General features: G+C 32.2%; 1 protein-coding gene across 2 annotated transcripts; it reads left to right on the top strand.

Moving 5' to 3' along the window:
- Positions 1-8030: 8030 nt before the first annotated feature.
- On the top strand, positions 8031-13366 carry LOC117683545 (carboxylesterase 1C-like). 2 transcript variants are annotated; one of them, XM_034452948.2, is made up of 3 exons: positions 8031-8152; positions 10749-12328; positions 12583-13366. In XM_034452948.2, exons 2-3 carry the CDS (start codon positions 10782-10784, stop codon positions 12755-12757), a joined length of 1722 nt encoding a protein of 573 aa, XP_034308839.2. In that variant the 5' UTR covers positions 8031-8152; positions 10749-10781; the 3' UTR covers positions 12758-13366. The 2 variants fall into 2 exon arrangements, with proteins under 2 accessions (XP_034308839.2, XP_065929464.1); XM_066073392.1 differs by lacking the exon at positions 8031-8152 and adding an exon at positions 8240-8498.
- The last annotated feature ends 412 nt before the right edge of the window (positions 13367-13778 follow it).

Below are 13778 nucleotides of genomic sequence, written 5' to 3'. Positions count from 1 at the left end.
AAACGATAGAATTGGATGATATTGTAAAATAAATCTACACTGTACGTTGCGGGAAACATAAAACATACAACATCAGCATAATTTGAAATGAACGTTGTAATACGTTTTTCTTTATTTGCGTTGTGGTGAGCTATGTGTCGTTCTATTTAACTTCATTTGAGTTTTTATAGAATATTTGGATGTGTACATGTAAATCGAATACCAAACGCTTATTGATTTCATATACAAAAATATCATTTATTTAGAAAATGTCCGCCTCTCGACTCATCTGGAGAGGTATTAGGCTGTTTAAAATTAAATCTACGTTTAACGTCACATGAAAATTTAAAACTTACGAGGGAAGAAAAAAAATAAACAAACACAAATTTCAAACAAGTGTGTATTTATTGAAAGTCACCTATTCAGTTATCAATACATCAACACTGTCATATAATACATATGGTAGGATTCAGTCCATGTTAGTTTTTGCATTTTCAAAGCAAATACTTCTGTGTAATTTATGTTTATTCCTTTCTGTGGGTACATCATGTATACTGGAAGAGAAGTGGAGTGACTTGCAAGCACATCAAGTGGTACATCCAATAGATTTACATCAACATAAACATAGCAACCGAAGGGAAAACTTATTCTTTTCAGGGAAAATGTTGCGCAACACATGTGATTCACAGATTATCTACAAAATAATGACATTATTTCATACATTTTCATAATGACACATTTTAAAATTTTACATATCAGAGTTGTGTTGTAAGATTCACTGTAACTACTTCTAAGAACTCAAGATAAGGTTCTTGAAATAACTGCCACCCTCTAAGTGAATTCCACTTCTTTCCGTTCCACTTTAGCGGGGCCACCTGTTAGTTTCTTCCTATTATATATTATGAATGAATGAGTTATTACTCCTGAACATGTTATTAAAAATGTAGATACATTTCAAATGAAAGGGATTTGCAGTCATTATTGTGTCAGAACTCTTATCTCAATCAGTAAATTATGCTGACTTAATGGATAGCTTCACTTCAAGGTATTATGGATAGCTTCACTTCAAGGTATTACATCCATAATTATCATATGTTAGAACCAAATATTGGTAGTTCAAACACTACAATCTTAGTATGATTTTAAAGAGTCATTCACCTTTGAAATTAAAAAGAAGTTAAAAAGGAACAGACTTATCACATCTCGAAGCTAACATAGAAGTCTATGGAGAAAGGTATAATTTTTAAGTCTTTTTATATCTTTTCAGTACATTGGTGGAAAGAAATTGCTTAATCTTTTCCCTTCTTAAAAAATGCAAAAATAACTTAACAATAACCGTACACATTTTGAGTTTTTGTTAAATAAGATGGGTAGTCATTTCAGTTGTTGATGGATTACTTAAATAAATATATACAACAAACCTCGTTTATGCCTTTTTGGGCGGAAGTTGGTTCAACATGGTTCAGGCTCTGTAACTTGACAACCAACATTAAACAATCTCGAAATAAGATTTTTACTGACAACTTTGATCATGTGTTTGTCCGATCCATTATTGTTCGTTCTTAAATGTTTCTTTAATTTGATAGTGGCATAGACTCTCATCTTCTTCGTTTTGTGAAAACTGAATACCTCAATGCTGTCTTTGAGCATGTTTTTCTCTCATACAGGATGTAAAATTCAGTCGCTAAATGAAAACCCAAACCGGAACGACTTTTTCAAATCCGGATTTGTTTGTTTTTTCAAAACGACGATTTTGTTAAAGCTTACGCGAACGGGTTATGTTAAACGTAGAATTAATTTTGAACAGCCTTACCGAAATAAAGATACTTTTTGACACACCCATACTAAAGCTGTTGACAGCATCAACATTTTAATCGACACACGTGATTGTAATCTTAAACCGGTTGCACTATCTTTTTGTATAAATAGGGCTATGGAAAGGACTGTTTTGTACATTTCAAAGAGAGCAAATAGAATTTTACATACTATTACGAAAACATGAAACCGATTACTTGTGTACTGATTGTATTGGTGCTATGTCAGCTGTGTATGACCACATCAGCAGTCAAGCTGTTCAGCGATGAGAATGTGAAGAAAGTGAAAGACATGACCAAAAGTTTTGGTTCTAAGATGAAGGATGAAGCAAAAGAGTTTGTAAAGAAAGTCAAAGGTACGTTTCACTAGTTAAAATATTGTACTTTAATTTTATGACGATGCGAGGGCCTTTGCTTGCATTAACAATTTTTTTTTTTAGTTTAACTTAATAAGATATCGGATTTATATTATTTCATAAAGTGTATGAACTCATTTATAAGTACCGATGAATAGTTTGAATTTTGTTGACTTAAAATCTTCTAGCGCTTTGTAAGGATATATTTCAATGAATTTTATTGGTAATTTATAACGATTGCGTTTAACAATTCTTGAGACGTTCGTTCTTGAACGCCCTGATGTTGAACCAACACAAATTCTAATGATTCTACTGTGTGTGTTGAGGTCTATGTGATGCTTTGAATTGTTTAGCAATTATTTTTTCTGTTTTAGATATAGAAGCCGACAAACGCTCTATTGCTGAAAAAGTACAACTACATGTATAGGGAGAGACCTACCCTTCCTGTGTTTCATTTTATTAAATATCGTTCAGAAAGCAGTACACAGGTTGTTTTCATTGATTCATTGTAAAGAAAAGGTATAATTTTGTAACATAAGCAGTATTGACAAGTACACATGAATCCGTCTCCGCAATATTGTTCGTTCTCACCGCATTTCATTAAGAGTATGGTTAATCAGGTAAGATTGGCAAACATGCAAATTAGTATAAAACTCCAGAAAGAATACGACATATAGATTATATAACTGTAATGACTACTCTATTGACTAGTGGAATATAAATACCGATAAGCATATCAAAAGTAGTCATGATGATGTCATACTAGAACAAGTTTTCACCAAACGTTTGAGTCAAAATATCGCCAGGGCAATATAATTAATAGTTTACCGTTCATCTAAGATAAATAGTTTCAATTTAATTTGAATCACTTGCCTTCCTGGAAAACCATCTCTTATATTAATTCTAAAAAATAAACGAAAAAAGGTTTAAGATTCCTAGATTCTCAGTCTAAAGATCCATAAAATGTTCGTATTTTCTTAAAATTTAATTAATTCAACTGATTTAAAAAAACAAAATAAACAAAAATAAGGACTATGAAGCAGAAACAAGATAATGCAATAACGTACTGAACACAACATTATACACATGTAATCTATGATCAATAATTCGTTTATAGAAGAAGAAAACTTATTACGGCATCCAGTCTTCAACAAAGTTTTTTTTTTACCAAAAAGGCAAATCTTTAGTAGGAAAAACAACTCACGAAAACTCGAGTTGTAAATGATAATGGAGTTAGGGAAACTGAAATTTGATAGACGATCTTCACAGTTTTTCAAAAAACGCTTTACGTTATCCTTCCAAACGCCATAACGTTACCGAGAAAAAATTACGTTGGATCTTAAGCCCGTAACAGGGGCTAAATATTTTTAAAATACGAAAACAACAAGTTGGATAATTGCCTTTCCCGCCATCTTTAAAGTATATAGTTAATATGAAAATCTTAATAGTTATCACCTTTTAATTACCAAAGCAAAAGTTAACTTTTAGTGGTAAAAACGGGTTTTGAGCATTAAACATTTGTTGAAATAAACTGAATGAACTTAAAAAATATCCTAACTTATTTTTCGAAATAATATGTTTCTAATGGTTAGAGGTTTTTTAGTCACTGTCACTAAAATTGCTTTTCATTTACCAGGGTTGGGTGTAAAATTGATATATTTTCAAGAAAAACTTACAATAATTTTTAATGATATGAATGTTTTAAATTAACTTTCTTAAATGTACATAATGCTTTTTAGATTAAAATTCATTCGATAAACCAACCTGCCGCCATATAAGTCCCTAATGTCTAATGAAGGATATTATGCACTTTCTTCATATTAATCAAGATACTGTAGATTAATGAACCAAAATATAACTGGGAGGAACCATTCTATACATGTAGTATCAAATATACCACGGTGTAATATCGCAAGGATAAAAACCAGTGAATGGATCTTCATCCATCTCATGGTAATATGTGGTAGGGTGGAACTATATAGATACACGTATTATCATACGATATAAAGTTGTTTTGCTCTGGCTAAAGTAATTTATCTTGGTCATATTTAAAGTCTTTTATTTTATATTTTCAAAATCATTAACAATGTTCATATTACCCCGATTTTTCCTATGCTTTTTTCTGGTCAATTAACGCTTTTTTGTAAATATATATATTTGACAGTGAATGTAGTTCTGAAATAAGGCAGCAAAATGCTGTTCCCATGTTGTCTTCCCAAAGAAACAAACAATTGATTTTATAACCGAGTGATTTTTTTTATGTTCTAAAGAATTATTAAATGAAATGACATGAAACAAAAATTCTGTCAATGAATGCATATTTTTTAAAGAGATAAAAAAAATCAATAGAAAAAAATTAATTAATGACATTTTAGATGATCACGTGATCATCTAAAGGACTTAACAAACTCCATACAAACACTAACGCTGCACTATGGTCTACAAGTCTACCTGTACAATAATTAATTTTATCACATGTTTATCCCAATATACGGTGGATATCACTCATGGAATAAATTTTTTAAATTTCACTGTGTGTTCTTACGCCACGTGACGTCATAGTTAATCATTACGTAGGTTTAGATGGTTGATTGACGTAGAATGAAAAAGTAAATAATTAATTCAGTTGAGGGGTGTTGAGATATAAATTTGAAACATTTTATGCTGTTTCAGTTATTTGTCATGAATTCATAAAAAATGTTCGAAAATGAATGTCTGTTTGTTAAACTTCAAGGAACTTTTTTCCCATGCGTAACGTTGTTGACGTGTTGTAAATAATGTGTTGTGCGGCTCACAATCACAATTTTTACAGAAAAAGTTTGGATTAACAAACTACTTGGTAAAACATGTGATAAAAAGAATCTCTCATGATTTGCGATGGCATATGATTTGTAGACGGGGTCACATGACCCCGTCTATTGGTTTACTGTCAGCCGAAGTCTCAAACCGGAAGGCACGCGTAGAACACATGAATTGAGTCTACGCGTAAGAAAATAGTGCAGATAGTTTTCATGCATTTCAGTAAATATGTATTATAAAAACACGCATTAAATCTTTTAAGTCCTCTGTGTATAAACAAAATTCTATTTAGAAAATAAACAAATAGTTTTATTGATCAAAATATTCTTGGTCGCGTTCAAATGTGGAATGATTTACGTAACTGAATGCACAGCGCCGTTGAATATTCAGTTTGTTGTACGAGCTCATTAATCAATAGAAGAGATTGATGGTGGAATCGAAATTAAAGTTCCCAAACGCAACGTGCCATTTTTTAAAAGTTGTGAATTTTATTTTGACAATCTTTCACCTTAATACTACCAAACTTCATGCGCAAGCCGAAGTTAAAATCGGGACGGGTTATACACAGATGTTTTACAAATTAAATAGGTGTTTCATTGGCTTCCAGGCTACTTGCGGTATGACTGCTGTTCGTCTCTAAAGGAATTTTGTACAAAGAAAATTAAAAACAAACCTCCATTTGCCTTCTCGTTCATTGGCTCTTTAGTTGATTAAACTGAATTTAAATTTTAAACAATGCATTGTAAGCAAAATCTATAATAGATTATACATTTTGGAAGACTTATACATCATATAATATATACAATTTTATCGATTGAAGAACCAAGTTAAATGTTAATGTTCATGTTTTCCGGTTTAGTTCGAATCAGGCTTGTATTGTACATTACATTGTAAAATAATACATTACATTACCATTACTTCATGAATTAGGACATTAAATTACCATTACCATTACTTAATTTTCTTGAAGTAATGCATAACATTACCATTACATGAGTTAAGTTATGCATTACCATTACTTTGTGAAAAGTCAGAAAGTTTTAAAAAAGTAATTAAAAAACTAAATAGAGTTTTTGTAAATATTTCATAAATAAAACATGCTTAAAATATTTACAGGTTCATGTTCATATTTACTATCAGGTTCAAATTTAATGACTTTTACAATTGCTGTTGCACTTGTAGTTCTCAAAGTAAGGTTGGTCCCGTAACATTTACACGCTAATGGCGGAGTTGTCAATCTCTGTTATTTATGTCTCTGAATTTCGGAGTATGATTTTTAATGAAAAGGAACGGTTGTATCGTAATTCGTGTAGGTGTTGCACGAGTTTACACAAAAAAGTAGCAAGTGGCGAACGGATTTATTTTTACCTATTAATTTTGCATGAATCGCAAATGAAGAAAATCGTGTCAGATAAGTCGGTCTTAAAAATCAAAATGGCGACCGTGACAAATCTTTTTATTGTTAAAGTTCTTGGAATCTTATTGTAAAAAAAAATATTTCTAACGTCTGGTGCCTGTGTTTGTTATCGGTATACAAATGTTCACTTTGTTTGTTAATTCAGTAGTTTTAGAGTTTTCAGGGTTTTCTTAAAACTTTTATTACAGATACCGTCCGACTTGTGGATTTTCCCTTGGATCACAAAATTGAATAAATCTAATGATTAAAATTATCTACTTTGATATAGTTGTTTGAATTTCCCGGTTAGTAGTAATTTATAAAAATTTTCCTTGGGGTTCTATTTTACATAATATACCGTTCTGTCAATTTTCTACAATTATGAAGGCCAGGATAGAGTAAAATTTAGATAAAGTATCAGACAATTGCAAAAAAGCCGAATTAACATAGATTGTAACAAATAGTTCAAACTCATAAATTTTGGAAGCATATTCGAGGAAATCAAGGACAATTACAAATTCAAACTTTCAAGACCCTGTCTTTCAGTACTCTCAGTACTTTGATTATCCAACTTGTCGTGTGTTTTCTATCCCCTCGCCAAGGCTCGGGGATAGAAAACACACAACTCGTTGGATAAAAATCATATACCATCGCAAATCATGAGAGATCCTATATTATTTCAGTCTATTTTTACTTCAGATCAAATTTCAGATTTTTCTTTCTTTTAAAAATAATTCAATTGCTATGATCCAAGTGTAAAATTAATGGGACTGGATATATTTATGAAACAAAATCAATCTGTAAGATAGATGTCTTTCCCACTGTGTTAAGAATTCATTGCAGATATGAAAAGCCACAAAGTTTCCACATTTTTAACAAAGCAATAATTTTGAATTCTAGAGTACACGTTGTACGTTTCTGCAAAGTCGTAAAACGGGTTTAAAAAACATTTAACATTTTAAAGAACTGAATACAATATGTAACCTATATTAATTTTACTTATTTTTGTTAAATGCCTATCTGCCCCTAAAATTGTTTATATTTTAAAAACGTATAATCTTTGATATGCTTTCAAATTTCTCTATCAATTTTAAACATCTATGATTATTTATATTCAAACTAGCAATAAAAACCTGATCATGGAGGGTGGTTTCTATTTAATTGGCCTTGCTTTTTACATGTATTAGGGCAGGGTGTCAAATTGATAAATGCTATGAAAATTTCTACTATATACATAGCCATTGATTTTTTTCATTCTATTAAATTGGTCTAAATAATCTTATTTTGATATGATATATAGTTTGCTTCTGGATTGCTATTTTTTCTGTTTTACAACAACAATCCCTGTTTCTACACCATGGTCTCCTGATTTTAGGGTATATATTTTTTAAAAAACTGATAACACATATTCACTTATATGTATTATCTTGTTGAAAAAGTAATTGATCAATTCAAGCTCAAGTTATACGTTTTAACAAATATTGAATTATTTAATATAATATTATTTCAAATTTTCAATATTCAAGCACAGTTGAATCAAACGATACAAAAACAACGGAATTGAGCAAATTATGGACAGTCATTGATGTACAGGTATCAGTTGATTGACATTATTTATAAGGATGCAATATAGGCCCTATCAGTGTAAACAGGAAGGAAAAGCTAAAAATAAAAGTGCATGTTGAACACATGTGATAATGGTTCAATATTTAGATCGCACTAAGAAGGTTGACCAGTGCTTTGTTAATACGGGTGAAGCGTCCTACAATCACAACTTGTATTTCCTGTTTCACACTGGTAAATTCAAGGTAAGATCTGCTTTACTTTTGCTGACATAGAAGGGTTTGATAAAAATGAATATAGTTTATAAGAACACAAATGTACTGTTTAATATCTAAAGCTCTGATTAATCTGATGCACAAAATTATAGATCGCTGAAAATGCATTCAACAAAAAACAAAAAAAAAATTTGACTTTGAACCCACATTCTCAATTATGATATGTACAAGATGATTCATATTTCCATAAATAGATATGTCTCAAAATTGTTTAATTGCATATAGATTGGTATATAGGGCAAAAACGGTTTCAGAGTCTTTATTACATGTAGCTGCGGCGAGAAGGATTGAAGGATATATGTTCATGTAATTGCAGGTACGAGTTTATACATGTTTTACATTTCTCATGTTGTTTGCATCTCAGTGCACTCTATATATGAAAGACTGTACTTGCACTCAGCGTTTGTAAGGTGAACATGGTTTAAGAAAAATACAGTTTACTGTAAATTTTTTTAAATAATCAAATCATCGTAGCACTTTGTGTTGGCTCCTTAAAAAAAACAGGATTTAATAAGACATTTTCACATGGAAAATATTATGGCAATGGGAAGGTCTTGTACCGCACATAAATGACTTAAGCCTCTAACGGAACACCATACGTTCGAAATGTTGACCAATAAATAATTTTATCTGTTGTACAGTATTTGTTTACGGTAGTCACATGGATTTTTACTAGGTCACTACTTATTATCTGGGTGCAAGTTACTATAGACAACAATGAATGTTACACCGTTTTATGTTTGGAAAGATGACAGTAAGTCCTTAATAGCGTTATGTCAACTCGATATTATCATGCCAACCGTCAAACTAAATTTTGTTTTTCATGGGTTATTTCCTGTTATTTATTACATACTTAGTAATAAATACAGGTTTTTTGCACATGTAATACAGATGACATCACAAAATCCGCATCGGCCTCCGGGGCTGATAAAGGTTATCAGCCCTCCAGGGCTGATGCGGATCCGTATCACACCCCTTGCGGAACTCCTCTGCCTTTTTTCGCTTCGGCATTTTTGCATGGTTACAGACGAAAAATAAAACATTTTCAGTTACAGTCGACATTTTTAAGTGCAGTTGAAAACCTCAAATGCTTGCAAATGTTTTAAAGCAGTCAACTTTTTAAACCTGATGAAATTCCGTTCTGTAGCTTCATGTTTGCTAAAACAAGAAGAACTCATATTTTTATTAAATACATGTTCATGTCCAGACTTTTTTCAAATGATATGAATAATCAATTTGTTCAAGTTGATAGGTTTTCTTTTTAAATCTATTACTAAGTATGTAATAAATATAATAATAGATACCCTTTTCCATATCACAGCTTGTATCAGCCCTCGACCAATATCAACCCTCGGGCCTTCGGCCCTCGGGCTGATATTGGAGTCTCGGGCTGATACAAGCTGTGGTATGGAAAAGGGTATGTATTATTCTCTATATATTTGTACGATCAAAAATGTAACACACATGGTGACTGAACGTTTTGTTGTTGTTAAAATTCATAGATCTACTTCACTGTTTCGGCGGTGCATGTTCAAGGCTGCTTGGTCCGATTTTATATCGAATTTTGTGTACACTTTTAAACGATGGTTATGCTAAGTATGTGTTTAATAATTAAAAACATTGCATTAGTTTTACCGGTCAATTAAGCCAATTAATGTAAACTTTATAAAGATTATCGCGTTAATTCGCCTCATGCAAAAATTCGCCTTGGGCGTCCAGACCGGTACTATGGTTGTTATTACGACTTTGACATCGTTATAAGTAAAGGTCATTGATAATGTACAGACAAATTAAAAATAAACCTGTGAACATTTTGTTTGCTAATATTTTTTAAGTTTGCTTTGTTTACAATTGAATGCATAACTTCCGGGGTGAATAAATCCAATCATTCGGGGACGACACCAAACGGTTTTCCCATTTCGAAACAATCAAAAATGTAACATACATGGCGACGGAACGTTTTGTTTGTTGTTGAAATTCATAGATCTACTTCACGATGTCGAAGGTGTTGAAGGCTGCTTGGTGCGCTATGCTAATTACATGTACCTGTTTAATATAATTATAATCATGTAAACATTCTGAAATTCCTAAATTCATGATGCATTTTCGTTTGTTTTTTCGTTGGTCGTTAAAGGAATTATTTTTATTTACTTTGACTATATCTAACTTTGAGCTGATGTAAATATGAGAAAGTCCACAACTTTCTTAGAAAATTAGTTAGTATGGAAATTATTTTAGACTGTCATAACCAAAAAATCGGACCGAGCAACTTTGGACAGAAATTGTTTTTATGCTTCATAAAAATGAGTTTAAAACATAAAATTACAAATGTTCTTCAATCAGGATGGACGAGGAGAAGTGGAGGGGGCTACCTTGAAATATCTTGACAAACTGTTATTAAAACCAAATAATTATGATTTTTACTGTGGCGATCAGGAAGCCTTAATATTTAAGGGATCTCATTCTACCTGCCATGACTAAACAATTTTTGTCGTACCTTGTTAACATGCCGATTGAACTCATTATGTCTTAAATGTTCATAATTCTGGTTCTTCTTTTATTTCAGGTTCAGAAAAGTGTCTATCTTTGCAATTAAAATATGATAAAGTACTACATTTTTACGATAATTTTGGTAGTATCTTTGGTGAAAGGAGATGACGTGGTTAATGCCGTTGAAGTCAAAACGACGTCAGGTTGGGTTAGAGGTTATGAGGAAAACTTTGACAATGAAAAAGTATTTAGATTTGTGAAAATACCGTTTGCCAAACCTCCAACCGGAGAGCTCCGTTTCAGGCCACCTCAGCCTATTGGAGAATGGGAAAAAGTTCAAGGAATTTCTGGAGCGAAATCACCGAGTTGTCCTCAGTGGTACTTTCCTCTTCCTGGATTTAATAGTTCACAGACAGAGGAAGATTGTCTGTATCTCAATATCTATGTTCCTGGTAAAATTTCGACAGCACGAAACCTTTCAGTGATGGTATGGATCCATGGGGGCGGCTTCATTTTTGGAGCTGCTAATCAGTACAAGCCACAACCAATGGTTTTAAAAGGGGACGTCATAGTCGTTACCATCAATTACAGACTTGGACTCTTAGGCTTCTTTACAATGCATGATCCTCTGTTGTCGGGAAACTACGGAATAATGGACCAAATCGAGGCTCTCCGTTGGATTCATAACAACATTGCTTCTTTCGGTGGAAATCCGAACTCAGTGACCATCTTTGGGGAGTCAGCAGGTGGTATGTCTGTTAGTTTGCTAACTCTGATTCCATCCAACGAAGGTTTGTTTCAACGAGCTATATCTCAAAGTGGGATAGTGTCCACCGTTACCGTTGCAAAGAAGGAATGGGAAATAAGAACAAAAGATTTATTTTTAGAAAGAACAAATTGCAACGACAAAGGAGATGTGGCAGAAATCCTACATTGTTTACAAGAACTACCCGTTGAAAATATTACAAATGCTATGACAATGCTCGATATAACGGATTCCCAAAATGCGACTTTTCAAGCCGGGGGACTATATCCAGGTGCAGATGGCAAGCTTATAGATAAACAGATGGTTTATCCGAAATCTCCTGAAGATAAAAGCTATACATTTTTCCGCTCTCTGGATTTTATGTCCGGTACTCTAGACGGTGAAGGCAATATGCTGTACATGGGCTTGTCACCTGAAGTTCAAGAAAAATATAACTTTAATGTCACAGAAAAAATACCAAAAAGTGTTTTATGTGAGATGACAGCCCCTGTCTTTATCAATAACGCAGTGGGAAATGTTCCAGAATTAGTTCAAGAAATCTGTGATTTCTACACCACCACTGAAAGTGTAGATGCCCAAAGTAATAAAGTCTGCGAGTTTTCTGGCGATTCGACTTTCATCGTGCCAAGCAACATAATGCTGTCAATACACGCCAGAGACAATACACTGTCAAACACCTATCAATTTCTTGTAACCAAGCCGAGTCCCTTGCCTTTTGGAGGAAATCCGCCATCTTGGTTAAAAGGAGCCGGACATGGAGATGACATACGTTTTTTCTTCGACTTCTCGGACATTCTGGAAATTCCGGAAGAAAAAAGGAAAGTAGTTGAGGAAGATCAAGGCTTATCTGAAAAAATCATCCAATACTGGACTAACTTTGCAAAGTTTGGGTAAGATTTGTCTTCGTGATCCAGATCTAAAAATTATTTTGCTTGTAGACCTTCGTTAACGAACATGGTTTATACATTTTTTTCTATGTATCTATAATATTTTACCATAAAATATAAGATTTCTAATTTAAGCGGTAAAGATGAACGATAGAGGTTGACTTGCTTTTTTGGACGACCTTTGTATCTAATTTTTAATTTATTATAGATATATTAGATATAGATTTATTATAGATTTTTTTTCGTCACTTTTTAAGTAATCCAAATGGAGAGAGCATTCCAAAGTGGCCATCATATGACGCCAATAGCAAGCAATACATTATCCTCGATGAACCAATTAGAACAGGGGAAAATCTAAAGTCCGGAGCGACTGCTCTTCTTAGTAGAATATTGGAAAATGGCCGTCGTCGCTTAAATCGGGATGAGTTATAAAAGTTGGATGGAGTAGTTATGGAGTGACCAACATGCAGTTCTTAAGAATTGCAGATATACATACAGTGCTCATTTTATGTTAGATTTGAATATTGATCAAAATTTTGTCCAATTTTTTTTTTTACTTTATAAATAAAATATAATTGTAACAACGCTGTTTTAGACCTCTCTTTTCTCAGTATTTTGTTTTCTAATACATCTAGTATGACATTTAACCCCTGAAATATAGTGTATATTGTCAGTAACTGAGGAAAAAATAGGTATACATTCAGTTTACATAATAATCTAAGTGTAAAGAATAGCCAAGTGGTCAATACGAATAACTAAGTGTTTTATAACTTACATGTAGTTAATATTCAATTGTTTTTTTTTATTCTTTTTTATTCTATGAATCTCTCTTTACTTGCTGTGTACTAAAGAACAAAAGGTTTCTCCGAAACGTTTGACAATATTCAATCGTTCGTGTCACATTTTAGTGAGATAAGTTTAAGTATCATATCGGAAGATGAATTATTTCACAAGAGTAAATTGCACTCTTAATTTTTTTTTAAAATGATTTGTCTTTTTGCTGTTTACCTTTTCTGTGAATAAAAGTATAATTTAGTTTAAGTTTTCTTATATTATTATAACTACTTTATATTATTATACACGGATTTATTTTTAAAATTTGCAATTTTAATGCAAAATTTGTATAGTTTTATAAACATAGGCTAAGTACCGATATTCGAACTCTCGGTAAATCCGATCACTGATCCTGAACCTGCAGAACAGTCCTTCTAGTTTTGCCGGTACAGGATTATTAATAAAACTCAATAACTACATTATCGGATGCTATTAATATCTTGTTAATCTTTATTCAATAAGTCTTTTTTCATACAGTTGAAGGCCTTTCTTTACGGGTGTACTTTTTCAGCTATAGAGCGTTTTTCGACATCTTTGTCTACAACACAGTAAAACAAATATTTAAGAAAATATCATTAGGAAATGAAAATAAAAATTACTCAACATCAACATACATACA

The sequence above is a fragment of the Magallana gigas genome, chromosome 10 (assembly GCF_963853765.1).
Source record: "Magallana gigas chromosome 10, xbMagGiga1.1, whole genome shotgun sequence".
Taxonomy (NCBI): Eukaryota; Metazoa; Mollusca; class Bivalvia; order Ostreida; family Ostreidae; genus Magallana; species Magallana gigas.
Note: the sequence above shows the minus strand (reverse complement) of the source record. Positions and strands in the feature narration are given on the sequence as shown.